This window comes from Phoca vitulina, unplaced genomic scaffold, assembly GCF_004348235.1.
Source record: "Phoca vitulina isolate PV1807 unplaced genomic scaffold, GSC_HSeal_1.0 scaffold38, whole genome shotgun sequence".
Lineage (NCBI taxonomy): Eukaryota > Metazoa > Chordata > Mammalia > Carnivora > Phocidae > Phoca > Phoca vitulina.
Genome location: NW_022589741.1, coordinates 1,094,913 through 1,118,285, shown reverse-complemented (window position 1 = coordinate 1,118,285; position 23,373 = coordinate 1,094,913). Strand labels below are relative to the sequence as shown.

At 42.4% G+C, this 23,373-nt stretch overlaps 1 protein-coding gene across 1 annotated transcript in view; it reads left to right on the top strand.

The window, feature by feature from the left end:
* Positions 1-14,356: 14,356 nt before the first annotated feature.
* Positions 14,357-23,373, top strand: part of MMP12 (matrix metallopeptidase 12) — a 13,351-nt gene continuing 4,334 nt past the window's right edge. The window contains exons 1-7 of the mRNA XM_032427911.1: positions 14,357-14,490; positions 14,703-14,771; positions 15,888-16,135; positions 17,068-17,216; positions 17,303-17,428; positions 19,351-19,512; positions 20,248-20,371. Coding sequence (XP_032283802.1) covers positions 14,386-14,490; positions 14,703-14,771; positions 15,888-16,135; positions 17,068-17,216; positions 17,303-17,428; positions 19,351-19,512; positions 20,248-20,371 — 983 coding nt within the window. The 5' untranslated portion in view covers positions 14,357-14,385. The remainder of the gene's footprint in view (positions 14,491-14,702; positions 14,772-15,887; positions 16,136-17,067; positions 17,217-17,302; positions 17,429-19,350; positions 19,513-20,247; positions 20,372-23,373) is intronic.

The following is a 23,373-nucleotide window of genomic DNA, read 5'->3' as shown; positions in this document are numbered from 1 at the left end:
GTCAGTAAATACTTATGGAATTAATGGATAAAGAATATTATCTTTTTAGAAAAACAATATACATTGGAATTTCAAATTAAAATTTTTATTGTCGAAAAGTTGGAAAATACAACAATGTACCAAGAAGGAAGTTAAAATCATTTGTAATTCCCTGATTCTGAGGTAGCCCCTTTTAGTTTTTGCATTAATTTTTGAGAACGGGGATACTCTGTAAAAAGGAGAATGTAGGAGCTTTCTGGCAACAATGAGTCTTGCATAGAGAATGGACTTAAAAGACCAATTAGGTGACGGTTCAAACTCTGGGCATAAAATGACAAGCGTACAGATGGGGGGACGAGAGAAAGAAGCCTTGAGATTCACAGGATAAGTAGGAGGCACGGTGGCAGGACCTGGAAATGGATTCGAGGTGGCGGGAAGCGGGGAGCCGAGCAGAGGGACACTGTCTGCTGACCTAAAGGTTAATAAACTGTTAAGTAAATGGAAGATTTTGAGATTGGATGAACGGAGGTGTTGTGCACTCATCGATTCCTTCATCAGCTATTCATCAGGCACCTGTTCTGCTCCAGGCGCTGGTGGGAAGAGGACAGGCCGAGGCCACTGTAGAGTCCGAGCGGCCACAGTGGAGAAGCCGCCTGGCCCATCCTCAGGTCAGCTGCGCCGGAACCTCTGGACTGTGCAGCACAGCAAGTGTCCTCAGCGATGTCGAGAAGGCAGCGCGAGAGCAGACGTCCTGCCCACAGGACAGCACTTGTGGACTCTGCAGTAGACTCAGTCGTCGATCAATATGGAACAGAGGAGCATAGCGTGCTCGCACCCACAGCACTTTTTCCCCTGCAACTCATGTAATTGCCCCCCTTTCTCTCCCTCATAAAAACCCCTTGCTTTCACCCTGCAGTGGGACACCACTGGGTTTCCATCGGAGTGCAGCCACATCAGTGAGCACCGCAGCTCACTGCTGCCTGTCCTCTAGCTTCGGCGCGGGCGGCCACCATGTGGTCCCGCCGGGGGCAGCCGGCAGATTTAGGCTGGGAGAGCAATCGAGGAAAGTTAAAAAGTCCTTTACAGAATTTTCCAAGAGCAGATAATTCCTTTAATTCCCAAACACAGGCATATATGTTCAGGGCTGCCACACAAGTTGTGAACCAGCGTCTTTTTGGCCGGTGAAGAAAGAAGACAGTTGCTTCAGACAGAGGTATAAAATCCCCTCATTATGCAATGGCTAGTTTTTGGTTGGTGCCAGATGTGAACGGGCCACATTCCCTCATGATGAAAATTGGGAATTAGTCTCCCTCTGAAGAGACATCCTCTAATAAAAAATTCCATTAATAGTCAATAGCTAGAAAAACCACAGAAAATTTCAGAAACTCCTGAAGAAAAAAACAACACTAAATAAATAAAATGGCCCACTTGTGTAACACTGGTTACACACATGTTCACTTTCTGAAAATACTCTGAGATCGATAATTTGAAATTTATAATTTAGACTTTTTTCTGTGTGTATATTATAGAGCGATACAAATTTTATCTGAAAGCAAAATTGCTCCAGATACAGCGTCTTCCAAAAAAACCAAGAACAAAACAAACGAAAATCCTTCTCTGTTTCTGATGAGGAGAATGGTTGCTGCCTGAGGACAGGCCCCTGGCATCGGCTGTGAGGAGCGCTTTCCCAGCTTCCGACTCTGGAGTCAGTGAATGTGGACGCGTCCTGTTCCAGTTCCACCTTCTTCACTAGCTGGGGCCACTGGCAGAGTGTTCAAACTCTCCAAGCTTCAGGGAACTCCTCTGCAAGACGGGAATACCATCGACATCTCCGTCATTAGGCATATGAACAACGTGATGTGTGTGCAGGGTCTGGTCTGGTGCGCGAATGTTCTGTCCTCACTTTCTCCAGCAACGTCCCTCTTTTACACTTTCCCAGACGTTCCCAGGTCTGAGCGTCCAATGAAGTCCAAGGGAGATGCTACTGGGACAAATATGCCAAAGACGGGAAAGCCGGAGAGGCTCCAGGAGGGGCCCAGGCCAGCCAGGCAGTGGCACTCATGAGTAACGAGGAAAATGGGAAGGGATCCCTGTCATTACTGAAACCCAGCCAGGCACTGCTGCTGGGGTGCCAACGACAACAAGGAAAGCTGAAATTACAGTATTTGCTCACTGTGCAGATTTTCCCCGCAGAAAAATAGGGGGAGTAAGTCAAAAAACAGCAATACGATCTATCAAAACAGTGGATTTTCCCATGGTGTGAGTATAGCAGGGAATTTGGGGTTACTTTTTGATGCCAGGCTTACAGGAATGCTGGGTTGACTCATTAAAATCCAATCAATGGCTATTTTTATGTGTGTCATATTTTGGGGAACTGGGATAGTTCCCAGTGACATTCCCCATGTGACATTAACTTGCTTTTCTTGCAATGGTTTTCCCTTCTCCCGCGTTTGGTGCCTGAGGTAACCTGATTAAGGTTCACCTAGCAATAGAATTTGCACAGGCATTAGCTCTCAAACTTTCCCGGGTTCCTCCCTTCCTTCCTTGGGGACCCATCCTGGCCTTTATCCTCTCTGCTCTTCCGTGCCTTCTTGACATCACATTTGCTTGGCCTGAGGCTGCAGATTGGTGGACTTGCACAGTGACTTTAGGGATCGCTTCCTTATCATACATAACGGGTTCAGTGTTCCCCACTGATAGCTCATTTCCTTGGGATGAGGAGGTCATAGTTTCCATGATACTGTGCCACCATAGACCCATGCCACTTGTATTTTTCCTTTATGTGTTTCTTATGTAGGGGCCACTTGGGCATCTCGATTATTTTAAATAAAAGTGACTCAAGAGCCAGCCAGGGCAGGAAGGACACTGAGACTGTCCTCTGTCCCCCTGAAAGCAGGAGATAAATGTCCAGGCAAAAGGTGCCCTCCTTGTGCCAGGAGGTAAAGACCCATCCTTATCACCAGAGATGGGACATTTGGAGCCCAGAAGGCCGTGTCCACAACCCTCGTGACTTTTTGCTAATATACTCACTCTGCCGGCCCAAGTCTGTTTACAATTCCTTAGTGACTGAAGCTCCCAAAGTTAAGTTTCCTTTGTCCTGTCAATGCCTCACAGATTTATGGGCTCTTTGTCTCAAAAACTGCCCGCCTTGGTCATTTCTTCAGGTCTCAGTATCATAACAGGGACTCTGTGTGCACATAATAAACTTTGGGGTTTTGTTTCTCCTGTTAATTTGTCTCATGTAAATTCAATTCTTAGTCCAGCTGGAAGAGGTTGAAAGTCAGAGGAAGAATTTTTCCTTCCCTTCACGTCAATATAAAGTAACGATCAATTCCATCAACGACTTAAACAGAGGAAATTTGTAAGGAAATTTAAAATTATGTATTGCTCAAATGCAAAAGATACTCCAAAGGTGATACCATATATGTCATTGGGTGGTAAGGTTCCAGCCTCGGCTCAGTAGAACACCTAACCTTGTCTATCCCCAATGCCTTACAGCCTAGGGCTGGACTCTATCTCTTTAGGGATGCATGAAGGGGAAACAGATATAGGGAAGTCCGATTCCCTAACCTCAGCATCTCCAGCCCATTTGTTCATTGTCACCACAGAAACGGGCTGGTGCTCAGGAAGCCTCCTGCTCTCTCACCCATCAGCCTGAGCATATGATACAACTGTTCTCCTGTCCTGCAGGTGGGGACAGGGGAGCGAAGGCAGCAGCTCTTGCTGGGGTTTGGGACTGATTTTTGCCATTAGACCTCCAGCCAAGGGGTGCCTGGATGGCTCAGTCAGTTAAGCGTCTGCCTTTCGCTCAGGTCATGATCCCAGGGTCCCGGGATCGAGCCCCACATCGGGCTCCCTGCTCAGCGGGGAACCCGCTTCTCCCTCTGCCTGCCGCTCCCCCTGCTTGTGCATGCTCTCTCTGGCTCTCTCTCTCTGTCAAATAAATAAATAAAATTAAAAAACAAAACAAAACAAAACTCCAGCCAAGAGGCAAGCATAAACGGTGTAGGGAATTCAGATTGCATGCATCTGTGGGGGAGGAAAAATTTCGGTTCTTCTAACTGGACTAAGAATCAGATTGACATGAGAGAGATTCACAGGAGAAAATAAAATTTAATTTCATACATGTAGGGAACCCCACAGACAAGAGATTCGAAAGGCAGTCAGTCATCCTGGAAAGGCAGCAGGGGAGAGGGGGCGGGGCCTTCAAAGGGAAGGAACGAAATTCACAGGAAGGTGAAAACAAGTAGTGTTGAGTAACATTTTTGTTGGGCACTCAGAAACAATGGGACAAAGAGAGGACTTTGAACAAACAGGCCTTGCTGGGTTCCTCCCTGTCCACTGTAAGCTGTTCATATCACAATGCAGTTCTCTCTCCTCCTGGAGCAGGCCCTCTAAATTCTTTTAGGCAGTTAGGGGAAGATAAAGTTTCTTCCTGAGTCTTTGGGGACTTGATTGTTTTCAGCTGAAAATCATTACACCCATTCTCTCTATAAAAACGAGAGCAGAGATAACCTGAACAATGTCAGGTGGCAAGTTCACGAGAATAAAGGGAGGTGTAAGTGATAAGCGCTTATATCAGGTCGCATGGAAGGCAGCCATCACCTGCTAGAAGCCTTCAAGCTCCCACAAGCTGGGATGTGTATGTCCGGTGGCCTGGGAAGTACGTTGCATTTCTAGAGAGGAGGGTGTGGGTGCCCCCTTCTCAGCTGCCTGGCCGTTCTGTGGTGAGGCCATCATCTGTTCCAGGCCACCATCACAAGGAAGAGGTCTGGAGACTTGGGGATGATTATGACCATGACAGAATCATCTTTGCTGTGCAGGATTTTTCTCAGTTTCAGGAATTCTAAAACTCGGTCCAAGCCCACTAAAATTATAAGTAATTTTTTTAAATGTAAGTACATTTTTCTAGGAAGATTTTATCACTTGCTGACATCTCTAAAGACATTCATAATCTCCAAAATGTTCTGAACCACCATTCTACAAAAGTCACTAGACAACTGTATAGAATAGAATATAAATCACTTTAACAAATCTGCAAAGATGAGGAAAGAAAAGTGCTGCAGTAGAGTGAACTTAAGATTCCCTTCCACTGTCGTGGAGGTGAAAGCTGGAAACAGAGCACACACCCATCAATAAGGAAAGCCTTGAAAATTGTGGCATAACAACAGATGTTGGCGAGGATGCCGAGAAAGGGAAACCCTCTTACACTGTTGGCGGGAATGCAAGCTGGTGCAGCCACTCTGGAAAACAGTGTGGAGGTTCCTCAAGATGTTAAAAATAGAACTACCCTACAACCCAGCAATTGTACTACTGTGAATTTACCCCAAAGACACAGATGTAGTGAAAAGAAGGGGCACCTGCACCCCAATGTTCATAGCAGCAATGTCCACAATAGCCAGACTGTGGAAGGAGCTGAGATGTCCTTCAACAGATGAATGGATAAAGAAGATGTGGTCCATATATACAATGGAATATTACTCAGCCATCAGAAAGGATGAATACCCAACATTTGCATCGACATGGATGGAACTGGAGGGGATTATGCTAAGTGAAATAAGTCAAACAGAGAAAGACAATTACCATATGGTTTCACTCACATGTGGAACATAAGGAATAGCATGGAGGACCATAGGGGACGGGAGGGAAAACTGGGAAGAAATCAGAGAGGGAGACAAACCATGAGAGACTCTGGACTCCAGCAAACAAATACAGGGTTACAGAAGGGAGGTGGTTGGGGGGATGGGGTAACTAGGTGATGGGCATTAAGAAGGGCACATGATGTGATAAGCACTGGGTGTTATACGCAATGTTATACGCATTCATACGCTGATGAATTATTGAACACTACATCTGAAACTAATGATGTACTATTTTTTTGGTTAATTGAATTTAAATTAAAAAATCATGTTGATTCTACCACTTAAAAAAAAAGGAAATTGTGGTATAGCTAAACTTTGGATTATAAAATAGGATTTTTAAAGAACAGGTTGAATCTATATTGGATGACTTGGAGGTTTTTCTACGTAGTGATCATTAGTGAGAAAAGCAGGAATCAGAGAAATGTATGTAATATAATTCCACTTCATAGAACAAATCATGACAAACTTCCTTCCCCCTTACATGAGTGTGAGTGTGTGTGTGTGTGTGTGTGTGTACTGTTAAAAAGAAAACCACAGGTCCACAATGGCATCACTTATGTTAAGTCCTCACTCAATAAACCAAGACTTAATATCTAACTTAATTACAGTTTCAACTCCCCCAGGAATGTAACCTCTAACCAGCCAACCCAGAATATCCTGGTCAACACTAGGAGGTAATCTGCTTATAGACCGTTCCTGTTCCCCTTAGGAGAGCAACCTTGCCTAAAACAATGCATTCTTTGCTAATAATTTCCTTTTTTCTACTCCTTCTCTGCCTTTAAAAAACTTTCCTTTTCTACAGCTCGACAATGCTCCCCTCTACTTGCTAGATGGGATGCTGCCTGATTCATGAATCGTTTAATAAAGCCAATTAGAGCTTCAAATTTATTTGATCGGATTTCGTTTTTTAACAATACAATATGAGCAAGAAGGAAAAATACAGAAGACTGTATCTAGATTGTTAATGAGAAGAACCAGAGAGCAGGATGGGGTGGGAGAGAGAAGACAAGAGGCGGATGCATGTCAGACCTATGGACTAACGAACAACAAGACCCCTGTATTGAAAAAGGAAGGTGTCCATGATATCAACTGCATGCATGATAACTCATTTCTATAAAATGAGTTGAATGTGCATTTGTGCATGAAGAGACTCAGAGAGGAACAATGACCTCAGTGTTGGTCATCTCATGCGTGGAATATTAGTTGATACTCTGTTCTTCATGTTTCACAAAGTTGATCCCTTACTCTTTTCCATATATCTTTTGTAGTTCAAATATCTTATGACTGACATATGTTATTATATAATCGGAGAAAAAATTTTACATTTCATTATAAGAAGAAAAACATTTGCTTATTTTTATTTCAGGTGGCAGTTCTCGTTCTCTCTGTATAATTCCGGTAGCCACTAAATTAATTATGTTCAGAAACTGGATGTAGAAAGCACATAAATCATGGTCTCTGTATCATGCACCTTATTTGGGCAGATTCAACAAGATATGGCACCAGAGGAGGGGCTTAGAAGTTGGGAGGAAACAAAGTCACTAAACATAAAAGTAGCTCAGAATGATGGATTAGAATTCCAGTTTATAGTCCATCTTCAACAAAGAGCAATACGTTTGCAGAGAAATGACAAGACAAAGGAAAGCAGTGTTAGGCTTCCAAGGACAGCAAACTGAGGGAAGGTAAACATATGGGAGGAAATTAATGAAATGGGATTTGTTCGTGGAGTCCTCTGGTCTGACTCTGATAAAAGCGTAATTTATATCTTGTCTTTAGGCAGAAAAGGGGGAGCTTTTTCTGCCTTTGCTGGTTCTTGTCTTTAGCTCAAAACAATTTTTAGGGTGCCTGGGTGGCTCAGATAGTTAAGCATCTGCCTTCAGCTCAGGTCATGATCACAGGGTCCTGGGATCGGGTCCCGCATCTGGCTCCCTGCTCCTTGGGGAGCCTGTTTCTCCCTCTGCCCCTCTCTTTCTCTCTCTGTCTCTCATGAATAAATAAAATCTAAGGAAAAATAATAATTTTTATGCCAAAGAGACATATTTTGGGATGACATATTCCAGTTTCCTTCAGTGTATCAGGCTCCAGGATAGAAGTCAGAATGAGAACAATGGGCTCAGTCCCAAATGCAGAGGCAAGAAACACAGAGCCTGCTAGAGGCTTGAGGAGGGCTTGAAGCAAAGGTGTGGGCTTCGTGGGAGTTGTGTTTGCAGAACACACCTGCACATGGGCCCTGAAAGACCAGCTGCCCTGGGACTGATGGAAAGCAGGATCAGAGTCTTTCCAGAAGCAGACAAGAACTTGACTAGACACATAGGGAGCTCTCTGAAATTCCTTGACTTATGCCTAAAACACAGTTGTTTAGACATTGTTGTCACTCACTAGGAGATATTTTCCATTTGTAAAATGAATTCTAAGCATGATTCATGCTTCCTTGCAGGGCTTAGTAATCATCTGGAGTTGGTGTTAGAAAGGAGGAAGTTCCTTGCTGTCTCCACAGAGTGGATCTTTTTAGGGGCACCTCGGGTTGGAAATCCCAAGAGCCTGTTATTCATAGTGAAACTGAGATGTGAAACCTGAGTTCATGAATTTTCGTGGTGCTAAGGAAGAGCCTGTCTCCTTTATCTGTATTTGTCTCAGACACATTAGGTAGCCATCCTGCACAGAGAGCATTCCACTTCCAGTTTCGTGAAGCCATGCCTAGGTGGCTTCATTCGGTCCCTCCTTGTGTGTGGGTGCACATGTGTGTGTGTATATGTGTGCTTCCTTCTTTGTGCTTTCCCTTCCCTAGGTGCCCTACTTCTCTTCCTCTGTATGGGCCCATGTGATTCTCCAGCAGGGCCCCACACAGTTTACTTTTGGTCAAGACCCTGGCATATCCCAGTGGAAGAGCTCTCACCCAAAAATGATCTCCCTCGAAAGCTAGCGGTGCTGATTCTGAGTCTCCCAGTAAAGACTAGTTATGACTGCACTTTTTTCCAGTGGAGAGTCTTAGGTCAATATTTTGAAATTCTTTACGTCTTTTAGAGTGTTCTATGGCAATGAAAATGTCCATGATATTGGTAGCTCTTGAAGGCGTCATCAAACAATACCTGGTAGAAAAATTTGTTGAAAGGCAGCTGAGAGTGAGAGAGGCTTCTGGGGGCTCTAATTTTTTTGGATGGAAATGGCAGTGGTATTTAAATATTGGGGTGGGCAGGCATTTAAATATTTCGTAAGTTTGCCTTAGATCACCCCTGATTTAAGGACAAGCATATCAAAGGGACTACTTGCTGCAGAAATGTGAGCACATGCCTGCGCTAGGTCCAGCGATGTCCCCTCCATGTTTCTATTTCAATTCCTTTAAAATCAAACACCCATTTATGGACTGCTTTGTAATACTGTCCCTTTGTATTCTCTGAAGGCTAAAAAAGGTCCACGATGATTGCTAATTTATAAAATGCATACACTTTCTGGAAAAGTTAGATAAAACATTTAGAAAATTATACTTAAAATATATGAATAGTGACAATGATGATACCGATGGTGCTGGCGATGATAGAGCCCAGCTGCTATGTAGAAAGGACCGTGTTAAGTAGCCTGCATATGTAACATGTAAGCATCTCAGTCCTGCTGTGCAAGATATGATGCATTTTTAAAACATTTAACCTCAAATCTGAGCTTCCATCTCAATGGGCTGGTAGGAAACTCAGCTTCAATCATGCACGCATTCCATGTCCTCCGTATTGATCCGCCGAGCCTGCATGTTCTTTCACTTCTGCCGCCTGTTGCTTCTGCGGCAGGCCCCATCCGTCTTTCCTCAAACCATCACCATTTCAGTGGATTTAGGTTCTTAGAAAGGAGCCAGAATGAGAATAGTATGCTTAGCGTCACAGATGTAGAGGTGAGAACCACAGCGTTGGCTAGCTGCTTGAGCGGAGCTTGAAGGAAAGGAGAGAAATATAGGAAAAAATAATGTCATGGTTTAAAAATTATCTTGTCTCACTCTGGAAGAGAACTATGTGCATTCTCTCTAGTCTGTTCCTATCCATTGATTTGTTTTCTCTCTGAGTTGATCTAACCCACAAATACAGCTGGTCAATCCTTTGTGAGAATGCCACTACTTTTTACTGACACAGAGTTCAACAGATTTGCCTTCTGTGGTCTAAATAGTATGTCTGGAATCCGGGTCTCTTGGCTTTACAACCATCTTCCATCTGATTGTAAAGAGGGCCCTGGATCAGCCCTCTGTGAGCTGCCATGTCGGACCAGGCATAACTGGTCTCATTAGTCAGTTACTGACCCAGCCCCGGGGTACTACAGGCCATCCGTTCTCAGTGGGGGCAGTATCACCCCCAAGTGGGTGAAAATTGGTCACTAGGGGCAAGAAACATCTTATTCTTTATGTATAAAGGATGGATAACTATAGAGCATATAAACAAGTACATAGTGTGTCTCTGGTATTAAAACTTCATGGGAGAAGGTCTAAAATGTCTGTTTCTGGGGGGCAATAAAGAATGAAGTGTTGGGAGACATTGCTGTAGGTGTTAGAAAAGGAAGAGAACCAACATCCATGGACAGGCTGTCAAGGTGCCAGGCGGAGCGCCGAGCAATTTCGTGCGTCGTCTTATTTAATCTTCCAAACAGTTGTTTATGGAGGAGGAAGTTGAACTTACACGACTTGCCCAAAGCCACACAGTTTTGTAGGTAGCATAGCTGAGGTTTGAGGCCAAGTCTCTTTCCAAAGCCTGGCCCTTCTCGTTAAACCAGGCTGCAATCAAAATTGGAGTGGACATATCTGCATCATTATCTCCACCTCTATGTGTTGACCTCGTTGTTGGAGAGCAGGAACAGGAAAATCAACAGTTGACTAACAACACATACGTGTATCTATCACACTGCATCTTCTTCGTGATGTGCACATAGGACGTCGGCTTCCTGCTGCATTATCACGTCTTAGTTTATTGTTTGAAGGGGAGCCACTTGCTGGGGGAAGAAAAGAGGCCACAGAGTGAAACCATGGTGACCTGTACACTCTCTGTTTTTCTCCCTCCACTTCCTGTCTGCAGGCTGCACCCCGTGGGAGCATCCTCACTCCCGAACCGGACACATTCCAGCTTTCTCGCCGGCACTCTGCAGCTTCCCTCGTGGGGTTAGTGAACTCGGCGATACAGTTTGGGGCTGAGTCCCGGTTTGAAAGGCAGCAGATTTCTAATCAGTTACTCTGACATTCCCTTATGAACAGCTAACTAGCAGCTGCATGTTGGGTCACGTTCCAGGTCATTCTGGAAGAAGGTGGAGGGGACTCAATGAGTGGTCTCCACCATCAACATCCGCTCTTCTGCAGGCTGTTTGTGATTCTGTGCTGGGTGGATGTAGATGCACTTGTGGTTGAACACTGTTATTGAGGTTGACTTTTCTCCTCTGTGGAAAAAGTTAGCTGGTCTAACCCAACCATGGTGTGATCAACATTCAGGGACGGAGGTAAGAGGAGAAGACAAAGAATGAACTTTTATTGAGGTCCTGTCATATAAAGGTAGGTGCTTTTAATGGATTGGGTCATTTATTCTTTACAAAACCTTAATATTATCCCCATTTTACATATAAAGAAAATGAAGCATGGAAAAATTAGCCTAAGTGCACACAACTGGCGAGGGTGACTCCTGACATGTACTTCAGGGGTGTTCCGGGCCAATTCCTGGGGAGCTCGGGCAGCAAATCCACCTTAGCAGCAGGGCACTGTCCAGGCCAGGGCTGGGAGGAAGTGCACAGAGGTGATTCTCCAGAGAGCAGCCCAGGATGGCCGCCCCCTGGGCATCCAGACTCACCTACAGCATTTCAGGACTGCGTGCCTCCTGCTGGCCCCCACACAGCCTAGGGGACAGTCTGGCTTTCACTGAGAAGATTGAGAGTTTCACAGTGTCTTTGGTGTAGTGTACGCAGTAGTAAGATACGGAAGACTGAAATCTGAAGAAAAATCAGTGATGTGTGACAAAATGATACGTGTTGTAGCAACAAGGCAGAACAGAGTCATGAGACCTCCCAGATGTCTCCTTAGGCAATTCACTTCCTTTTTCTGGACTCCCAATTCTTTATCCATAAAAGGAGAGAGTTAACTAGCTGAAATTTTCTTCCTGCATGAACAAACTATTGGTGGAAGGGTCAGATAGGGGATTTCTTTGTATATTTGGGGAACATTTCTCCTCTCTGTTCCTTGCCAATGACCATGTCCCATTTGCCTCTAGATCCTCAGGGATGATACCCCAAATAGTTGAAGGTGATTCTATCAGGGAGATGCCTCAGAAGGTCCTGGTGTCTGGCTCAGGAAGGAAACAATGTGCTATAGAATCTGCTTTTTACTAAGGAAGGTCTTATCAGCAAGTAGTCCCTGTCATCAGGGTCTTTGACCTCGGCCACTTTCTGTGCCTTCATAGACATGGTCTTCACAGGGAGCACTGCGAGGGACCCCTTGATTCTAATTTCCATCAGTGTGTCCCCTGGAAGCCAGTCTGGGCCTGGATCATAATCTTCTTGTAGCTCCTTCGAACATAGGAGGGAGGTCTGGGCACGTAGGTGATCGCCCTTCTCATCCCCATTATCAACCTCTTCTAAACGTCTTACCTAAGAGAGCAGTAAAGGAAGAAGGAGAGCAAGTCACTGAACCTGTAAGGTGTGTCAGGCATTAGGCTACATACTCTTCCCTATAATTTAATGTAATCCTGGTAACAACTCTTGAGGTAGCTGCTATTTTTATTCCAGTTTCACAAACGGAGAGATTAAGTCTTACGGAGATTAATGATTGTGAAAGATGGTAAAATGAGCTAAGATTCTCAGGCTGGTTGACTTGACCCCCAGAACCTAGGTTCTAAGCTCATAGCCCCTGCAATGTTCTGTGGTTGCCCGATGGCCCTTCTCCCTCATACTCAACCCATGTGGGGCATTTGGCAAGCCAAGACCAGAGACCATTAAAATTTGGGTATAGTTTTGTTTTTGTTTTTTTAGAACCTTCCAGGGAGGACATTTTTTTCCCTTCCTTTATAGTTTGGGCAGCTTTTGCCTTTATATCTTACATCCTACACTTTCCAGACTTCCTGCAAGTCTTCCCCGATCCAGACTGGTCTCTGCTAGGAGTAAGACCGGTTCTTGCTTTTGGTGTGGTTTAGGAGCACAACTTCTGTCTAACAAAGGCTCTCACAAAGAAAGCTAACTACTGATGTTCTCTAGGCCCTATTCTCCAACAACATTCATCCATGCATATATCTCGAGGGCCTACTCACCTCAAGGCGGTTTCAGGCACAGAAATACAGTGGTGAACAAGGCGGACAGAGCCCACCCTCACAGACAACATTCTGATGGTGGAGAACCAGCCCCTCCCAGATTTTCTGATAAATCCCATTATCTCCTGCTCTCTAGCCAAACGACCATGCTCCTCTTATGGTTCTTGACTTAAATTCAGTATCTGACAGAATTACCTTACAATACTACGTGATCTTCCCCTTCACGGATCCTAGAGCCACACCTGTTTGTAACCTCAAATCACGTGACACTCTCCTTTTGAGCTAAGAAAAGCAAATGAACATTCTTGAGCACGTACAGTACATGCCTGCATTTATAATACATGGTCTCATCTCATCATCGCAAAAGCTTAAGGAGGCAAAGATCATTATCCTCGTTTTCAAAGGAAATATCTGAAGATCCTAGAGGTCAAATCACAGAGCTTGAAAAGGGCTGATTGCAGGTAGGATGTCAGCTACAGTGGTCGTGCAGGTTTTCCTGGAGCGCCCACCTTGGGGAGAGGCTGGAAAGCCAGCAGTTCCTGGGCCCAGGAGGTGGGTCACAGCAGTGACTGAATCCTAACCCGCCACGCTGGGACCCCTCCACCACCAGCCTGTCCACACAGAATGGGGAGGCAGCCCCAAACTCCCACGTCTGCCTGCATTGTTTATGCCTGGATTCTCAGATGTTTCTGTCTCCAAGCATTTTCCACCGACTGACAGGCAGATCCTGTGTGAACGGAGCAACCAGGCCAAGGGAAAAGGAAGCTGGGCGGACAGGGAGGTAGATTGCAGAGGCAAACCTTCCCTATCTTCCACAGTTGAAGTGTTGACCTTGGGCTGCCCACTCTAGCCTATTACGCAGGTACAGGAATTGGCCTCTGGAATCTCTACCCAGGTACGCAGTCGGGATCAGGCTTGAGTTAGAAGCAGGATCGAAGCCTGCACAGCACATACAGCAGATATCAAAGCGTCGTGATGTTATAGATTTTCCTTGTTAAATACCAAGTCTCTATATATCACAGTTCTCTAGGGAGCTAGAGTCAGCCTGGAGAGGATTCTTCTAGTTCAGCAAAAGGATTTCATTCATCTGACTTTTTAAATTTTGTTCCTTAAAAAAGCCTGTTGCACCTATAGTAAATATAAAGAAATTATTACAGTAAAAATTCAGATGCTGAACTTTCTAAACATCTGTAATTATTGTAACATTTTATGTGTGTAGTGTTTCTCATATAATGCATTATTTCGGAGGGCTTATTTATTTTGGGGAACATGGCTGAGTTGTCTGAGTGATGAGTTCGGTGCTAATGGACCCATTGTTGGTCCTAGAAAACGATCTGTGCTTGTGTTTGCGTGTTTTTGAGATAAGTCAAGGGATGATATCAACTGTGAGTCACTCGAAGGATTTCATATTCACAGAACACGACCTAAGGGCTATATAAGTAGGGACATTTGAGGAACTTTGTACTGAGAAGGAACCGGGTAAGTTGGGTTGAGCCATTCACAAGTTTAGAATGAAGTTTCTTCTGTTGGTGCTGACCCTGCAGGTCACTGCTTCAGGGACGGTTCCTCTGACCAACTCTGCAAGCTCTAAAGAAAATGATGTGGTATTTGCTCAAGTAAGTATTGACCCCATGTATCTACCCAGCCTGATTTCTGTCTTTAAAATGTATTGCATTGACTAGTTTTATCTTGAAAAGTACTAGTTGAAAACGAGTTTAGGAGACTACTTGCTTTTAGCACTGTATTTTTCTTTGCCAAAGAGGAATGTAGGAAAGTGGTGGTGTTTTTGAAGGAGTGTTATAACTCTCCAATTGACACTGTCCTCTAGGTCACTGCTTCTGGAACTGTTCCACTGGCGAACTCTACCGACTCTGAAAATAATGTGACATATGCCCAAGTAAGTATTGACACTAGAGTATTGATCCAGCCTGATTTTTGTCTCTACAAGTTGTTGCATTGGGGGCACCTGGGTGGCTCAGTTGGTTAAGCGTCTGCCTTCAGCTCAGGTCATGATGTCAGGGTTCTGGGATCAAGCCCCAAGTCACGCTCCCTGCTCAGAGGGGGGTCTGCTTCTCCCTCTCCCTCTGCCCCTCCTCCCTGCTTATGTTCTCTCTCTCAAATAAATAAATAAAATCTTTTAAAAAAAATTGTTGCATTGACCAGTTCTGTCTTGAAAAGTACTAGTTGAAAACTGGTTTAGAAGGCTGTTTGCTTTAAACACTGTATTTTTCTCTGCCAAAGATGAATGTAGAAAAGGTATTGGTTTTGAAACAGTGTTATAAAATTGGTGGATGAATTTGTTCCTTTTACTAAAAAGCTTTTACTAAATAGCTTTGGCCAAGGAGAGTTAGTTCAAAATAATTGGGAGTTCAACTTCTGTTCAGTATTTTACAATAATCATTTAATGCCATTTAATGATCTGAGATTTAAGCAATGGCTTGATTATGTAACCGCTTCAGCCTGCCATGATGATTCAAGAATACTTTTTACTTTCTGGAATCCCAGATATTTCTTCATGAGCATGTTTTTAAAATAGGGTTTTTTCCCCCATTTCTTTCTTTTCCCTAATCATATGAGTTTGGATGATATCCCCATTCTCTAAGACTCTTTTAACTTTGCATTTGCCATAGTTGTCCATTGTGTTGAGCTTTGGTTTTTTAAGCAGGAAAATATTATCCCAACTTAAATTAATAATTTATGTATCCTGACAATAAAGGTTTTGCTGATTACATGATGCCATGATGTGCCAGAGGCTGAAATAGATTTTAAAGAATAGAAACAAGTTCAAAGAGGTAGACACATAAAGGTGTTTCTAGTGGCCTTCCAGCAATCAATATTGCTAAAAGTTTGTGACTCACCTTGAAAGCACAGAGAGTTAAGATTTTTTTCTCATTATAATTAATTGTCTGGTGCCTGGTTCAGAAACACCAATGTGCAGCTGAGTCAACCATACAGAGCTCCATCAGAAATCCCTCCATGTACTACAATGTCTAACTAAGTGTATTTTTTCCAGAGGTACCTGGAAAACTTTTACGGTTTTGTGATGGACAGAATTCCAATGACAAAAATGAAAGTCAATAGGGACTTCATGGAGGATAAAATTCAGGAAATGCAGCAGTTCTTGGGGCTGAAAGTGACCGGGAAACTGGACTCATCTACTCTGGACATGATGCACAAGCCCCGATGTGGAGTGCCTGATGTTCATCACTTCAGGACGATGCCAGGGAGACCAGTATGGAAGAAACGTTTAATTACCTACAGGTAACATCGTAGCTATGGACTTTTCTACCTTCCCTTAGGTCTGACTTTCAGAAACCCGAACCATTTAGATAGAGCCATAAGTCTGGAGGTAGATAAGAAGCCTCCCTCAGTTGTCAGCACTCTCCCTGTGTTAAAATTCATTCTTTCTGGAAGGGGGGATTTTTCACTCAAGGAGGAGTTGTTTGTCAGCCCAGAGCACAGTAGAAAGGCTGCAAATAAAAGGAGAATGAAGCTAAATCTATAATAAATAAGAGACAAGGGAACATTTTATAGGACAGGCAAGATAGATAAATGCAGAGGCCTGGGAGCAGGGGCAAAAGATTTTATTTATTTATATGAGAGAGAGAGGGAGCAATTTAGCTTTCAAAGAGCTAAATTATTTATGAAAATTATAACTTAGAGTGCTCACTCTCAGCCTAATTTTGACCCAGTAAACTAAGTGAACAGTTCACTCAGTGATTGCTGAATTTCTGTCACAGCGTTGGGTGATGGAGGTGCTGTTTGGATACAGAGACGAAGAGGACACAGTCCCACCCTGGAAGAGTGCATAATCTCGTGGGAAACAGAGTACATGCAGAAGCCCATGATTTTGAGATAAGGACCAGTGATGGTCTTTTGTGCAAAGCATTATGGGAGTTGAAAATAGGAGAAATCCAGGTTTAGGTCAAATTGTCAATGAATATCAGTCCTTCACAAAAAGAACCCATAAATCATAAATGAGAAGCAATCCAGTTAGATTCTGTGTAAGGAGGAAGCTGTCCAAGGATACGTGTTTCTGTAGCTAATGATGCAGGTTTTTGTTATCTGGACTATCGATTTACGAAATGATTCATTCTCCACCGATGCAGGCAAAAATGAAGTGTTGCAATAAGACAGAATTAACACATGGTTTCCACATATTTTTCTCTCTCTTTTTTGTTTTGCTGGTAAAGAATCAATAATTACACTCCTGACATGCGGCCTGCAGATGTTGACTATGCCATCCAGAAGGCTTTTCAAGTATGGAGTGATGTGACCCCCCTGAAATTCAGAAAGATTAATTCAGGAGAGGCTGACGTTATGATACTTTTTGCATCTGGAGGTAAAGAACGTGGACTTATTTTATCTGTATCGTTGGCATGACCTATAGCATATAAAGAAGGACCAATTTTCTTTCCTTTTCCAAAGCTCATGGAGACTACACCCCTTTCGATGGTAGAGGTGGAATCATAGCCCATGCTTTCGGACCTGGAACTGGGATTGGGGGAGACACACATTTTGATGAGGCTGAAATCTGGACTAAAAACTACAAAGGTAAGAAACAAAAAACAAAACAAAAAACAAACAAACAAACAAAAGAAAAAACCAAAACCACACATGAAAAACCCTTTACAAATTCTAAATTATGTCCCAATTTTGAAAGGCTGCATTCTGAGAAACGATTGTAGGATGGAAAAACTCATTCTGATTATAATTGTGTCACTAAGTAAAATGTAACATTTTGTCTGAATTTCACCCTCTATAAATTGAGGATATTGGACTAGATTATCTTAAAGATCAGGTTTAAGAATCTGAAGATGAGCTAGTTCATTAGTGTGAACTCAGGAACCTTAAAGGCCATAGTTTAGAAAGGTAAAAACTGTGACTTAGGCAGTCAGTTTTTGACAGGGCAGTCCGTAAACTCAAGCAAACACAGAAAAATAATATACCAGCCATCCTAGGGTGCGTGGTCATCTGCATGATCCATTATATGTTGACAATTTCTTAGATTTATAGTGACACAGAAAGATGAAGTTATATTATAGAAAACTTAGAAATCCTTGTAGTGAAACACAAGGCTATATGGTCCTATGGTCTCCTGAGGTTCCGGGACAGGGGTTACAGGACGCTCAGCTGATCATTTGACAACGCCTTCGCTGTATTTGCAGAGGACGCTGTAATTCACCATCCCTGTCAGACAGCTGGGTGAGAGAAATGAACGGTCTCCCCTGTTGGAAGGAATCACTACCCATTGGAAAATTCAGACCTCATATCACAAGCCTTCCTAATATTTCTAGGGGAAATTCTAGATTATATGACTGACTCATATGGAAAGTAAATGGAGAGACAGTCTTTAAGAATAAGTTCTACTGAGCACCCCATCTCTGGCTGATATTGCATGCCTCAGATGGCGTGTTTTCATAGACCAGAAAGGCTGTTTGTTTTAGTCTAACACATGACCCAAGGCTTATTAAATTCTTGATCGAGAAGAGGAGTTCTGCATTGTCAAAAGACAACGGATACAGAATTAGGTCCTCACTGAGCTTCAAAGCCTCAGCTGGTCATGCAAATTTGTCTGAATTTCATCCAAGGTTATTTTGGGTGTATACTCTTTTCATCCAACATGGTGGACTTGGGTTAGTTAGCCTCATGGAATGTTTTAGAATTCTAAAGGATTTTAGAAAAATAATTTAGTACAGATCTTTACAGAGAGAGGAAGTTCAGAGCAGGAGACTGTTAGCAGCCAGCTCGTGGGAAAGATGGGGCCGAGCGTGTATTTCCTAGTTCTCTTCTTTCAACCCAGTGTGTACTTCCTACCTGTCCATGTTACCTTGTTTTAATATGGTGCAATTCTGTGCTTTCAAAAAGCTAAATTATTTATGAAAATTATAACTTAGAGTGCTCACTCTCAGCCTAATTTTGACCCAGTAAATTAAGTGAACAATTCACTCAGTGGTTGCTGAATTTCTGTCACAGCATTGGGTGATGGAGGTGCTGTTTGGATACAGAGACGAAGAGGACACAGTCCCACCCTGGAAGAGTGCATAATCTCGTGGGAAACAGAGTACATGCAGAAGCCCATGATTTTGAGATAAGGACCAGTGATGGTCTTTTGTGCAAAGCATCATGGGAGTTGAAAATAGGAGAAATCCAGGGTTAGATCAAATTGTGATAGTTTGGGACATTTGACGTGTGGAGACATTTTTGTTGTCAAAACTGGAGGGGCGTTGCTACTTGAATTTGAGTGTTGAACCCAGAGTTTTCTAAACACCTGTGATGCACAGGACAGCCCTAACCACAAAGAATGACCTGTCCTACAACGTCAACAGTGCCAACATCAAAAAGCCTTGGGTCAGAGGGAAAGGAGATGAGTCAAGGCTTCCCAATCCTCCTGCCAGATTTCGGTGGTGTCATTGTCCTCCGGATGCGGACATATTTCACTGCTCTTTTCCCCCTTCTTGTTGGTTTCCTCTCAGGCACAAACTTGTTCCTTGTTGCTATTCACGAGCTTGGCCATTCCTTGGGTCTGAGCCATTCCAGTGATCCAAAAGCCATCATGTTCCCTACTTACAGTTACGTTAACCCCAACACCTTTCGCCTCTCTGCTGATGATGTACGTGGCATTCAGTCTCTCTACGGTGAGTTGACTTTCTTTACCATTTTGCCTTACAAAGACACTCATGAATAGTGTCATAGTATCTGCATTTGAGTAAAACTTTCATCTCTGTCTTCTGTCTGGAGCCCCGTGAAAACCCTGGGATGGAGGTAGCACACATATTACCTTCATTTTGTGGAAAAGCACAGGAGACCTAGTATGTTCATGCCTGTGACGGGGGCAGAATCTGAGTCCTTGGGCCTCAGGTTTGGTCTTTCTGTACACCACACCATTGTCTTTGAGGAAGGCACACAGAGAAATAATCTGCCTCGAACAGGAAAACCAAAGTGATCAGATTTTTCTCCTCCATGACATTGCGACCACATGGGGGAAAGATCTTTATTGTCTGCTTCCTGTGAACGTCATAGGAAGCATAAATTGCTTTTTATGCATTTTTTATCCAGAAAATTAATGTTTTATTTTATTATTATTTTTTTTAATTTTTATTTATTTATTTGTCACAGAGAGAGAGAGAGAGAGCACAAGCAGGGGGAGCAGCAGAGGGAGAGAGAGAAGCAGGCTCCTCACTGAGCAAGGAGCCCGATGTGGGACTCGATCCCAGGACCCTGGGATCATGACCTGAGCCGAAGGCAGACGCTTAACGACTGAGCCACCCAGGCGTCCCCAGAAAATTAATGTTTTAGAAAGAATGGTTCTTCCCCTTAGCAGCTAAAATGGAGATTTTTTTCCCCTAATGCTTCTTGAAATGTATTTTCAGGTCTTCCAGAAAGGCGCCAACCCTCATCAAATCCTGACGGTAGAGAACCAGCCACCTGTGACCCCAACTTGAGTTTTGGTGCTGTCACTACAATGGGAAATAAAATCTTTTTCTTTAAAGACAGGTAAAATCATCTTCATATCTGACCAATAGTAAAGGCTCTGTCCTTGGATTTTTAGAATGTTTTGTCAGAGAATGGTGGAAAATGATGGAAAATGAAGTAGATGAAAATTGAAGAGGGACTCGATTCTGTAGGAAGTAGACAGCTTGAAGGTTTCGAAGGGAGAGGGTGGTGTGGTTATATTTGTGTTTAACGAGAAGACTGATGGGTAAAAAATGGATTTGTGGTAGGAATCTGGGGTGAGGAAAGATAAGGCAGGAAGGGAAGCCAGACTACTTGAATCACAAGTAAAAATGGTGAAGTCTAGGACTAAAAGTGTGACAGTATCCATTTAAAAGTCTTGATTCTTGATTATAGAGAAAGGAATTCCAGGATAACTTAGAGCACAGATTGAAGCAGATACTGGAGGAGTGGGTTGTGGAGAAGATTAGTATTTGGTAGATGGGACAAATATTCTCCATTTTTTAGATTGAAGAATAATTGACATACGATATTGTATTAGTTTCAGGTATACAACACAGTAATTTGATATTTATGTATATATTACGAAGTTGTCACCAAAATAAGTCTAGATTCATCTGTCACCATATAGAGTTGTTACAATATCACTGATTCTGTTCCCTGTGCTGTACATTTCATGCCTGTGTCTTACTACAGAACTGAAGTTTGTCCCTCTTAATCCCCTCTGTCCCTTCCCCTCTGTCAGCCATCAGTTTGTTCTCTATGAGTCTGTTTCTGTTTTGTTTTGTTTGTTCGTTTGGGTTTTTTTTTTTTTTTTAGATTCCACATTTAAGTGAAATTATATGATGTTTCTTACTCTCTCTGACTTATTTCACTTATCATAATATGCTCTAGGTCCATCCATGTTAGCACTAATGGCAAGATTTCATTCTTTTTTATGGCTTATATTCCACTGCATATGCACCATGTCTTCTTTATCCATTCATCAATCAATGGACATTTATGTTGCTTCTGTATCTTGGCTATTGTAAAAAATGCTGCAATGAGCAGAAGGGTGCATATGTCTTTCCTAATTAGTGTTTTGTTTGATTTGCATAAGTACCTAGAAGTGGAATTGCTGGATCATATGGTATTTCTATAATTGATTTTGTGACGAACCTCCATACTGTTTTCCACAGTGGCTACACCAGTTTGCATTCCCACCAACAGTGCACAAGGGTTTCCTTCTCTCCACATCCTTACCAACACTCGCTATTTCTTGTCTTTTTGATCCTAGCCATCCTGACAGGTGTCAGGTGGTATCTCATTGTGGTTTTGATTTGCATTTCCTGATGGTTAGTGATATTGAGCATCTTTACATTATCTGTTGGCTGCCTGTATGTCTTCTCTGGAAGAATATCTATGCAGTTTCTCTGCCTATTTTTTTATCAGATTGTTTAACTTTTTAAAAATATTGAGTTGTTTGAGTTCCTTATATATTTTGAATATGAACCTCTTATTGGGTATATCTCTTGCAAGTATCTTCTCCCATTAGGTTGTTTACCTTATCATTTTGTTAATGGTTTCCTTTGCTGTACAAAAGCTTTTTAGTTTGATGTAGTCCCACTTGTTTATTTTTGCTTTTGTTGTCCTTGTCTGAGGGGATGGATCAAAAAAAAAGAAATCTCTAAAGCCAATGTCAAAGAGTTCATGGCCTATGTTTTCTTCTATAAGTGTTATGGTTTCAAGTTTCTACATTTAAATCTTTAATCCATTTTGAGTTTATTTTTGTGTATGATGTAAGAAAGTTGTCTAGTTTCATTCTTCTGCATGTAGCTCTCCAGTTTCCTCAACACCATTTATTGAAGAGACTCTTTTCCCTGTTCTCGGCTCCTTTGTCATAAATTAATTGACCATATAAGTGTGGGTTTATTTCTGGGCTCTTTATTCTGTTCTGTTGATCTATGTGACTGTTGTTCTGCTAATACCATACTGTTTTGATTTATTTAGCTGTGTAGTATAGCTCAAAATCTGGGAGCATGTTACCTCCAGCTCTGTTCTTTCTCAAGATTGCTTTGGCTATTTGGGATCTTTTGTGGTTCCATACAAATTTTAGGATTCTTTGTTCTAGTTCTGTGAAAAATCCTATTGGTATTTTCATAGGGATTGTACTGAATCTGTAAATTGCTTTGGGTAGAATGGATATTTTAACAATATTGCTTCTTGCAGTCCATGAGCATGGTATATATTTCCATTTATATTTGTCCTCTTCAATTTCTTTCATCAGTGTCTTATAGTTTTCAAAGTCCTGATCTTTCACCTCCTTGGTAAAATTCATTCCTAGGTATTTTATTCTTTTTGATGCAATTATAAATGGGATTGTTTTATTAATTTCTTCTGATAGTTTGTTATTAATATATAGAAATGCAACAGATTTTGTAGGTTGATTTCATATCCTGCATCTTTACTGAGTTAGTTCACTTATTAGTTCTACTAGTTTTTTGGTGGAGTCTTTAGGATTTACTAATTATAGTACCATGTCATCTGCGAATAATGACAGTTTTATTTCTTCCTTTCCAATTTGGATGCCTTTTATTCTTTTCTCACCTAATTTCTATGGGTAGGACTTCTGATACTATACTGCATAAAAGTGGCAAGAGTGGACTTCCTTGTCTTGTTCCTGATCTTAAAGGAAAAACTTTCAGCTGTTCACCATTGAGTATGAGGTTAGCTGTGGGTTTGCCATACATGGCCTTTATTATGTGGAGGTGTGGTCCCTCTATAATCATTTTGTTGAGAGTTTTTGTCATGAATGGATGTTATAAATTGTGTCAAATTCTTTTTCTGCATCTATTGAAATGATCATGATTTTTATCCTTCATTTTGTTAATGTGGTATATTACAATGATTTGTGGATATTGAACCATCCTTGCATCCCTGGAATAAATCCTACTTGATAGTGGTATATGATCATGTTGATGTATTGTTGAATTTGGTTTGCTAATATTTTGTTGAGAATTTTTGCATCCATGTCCATCAGGGATATTGGCCTGCAATTTTCTTTT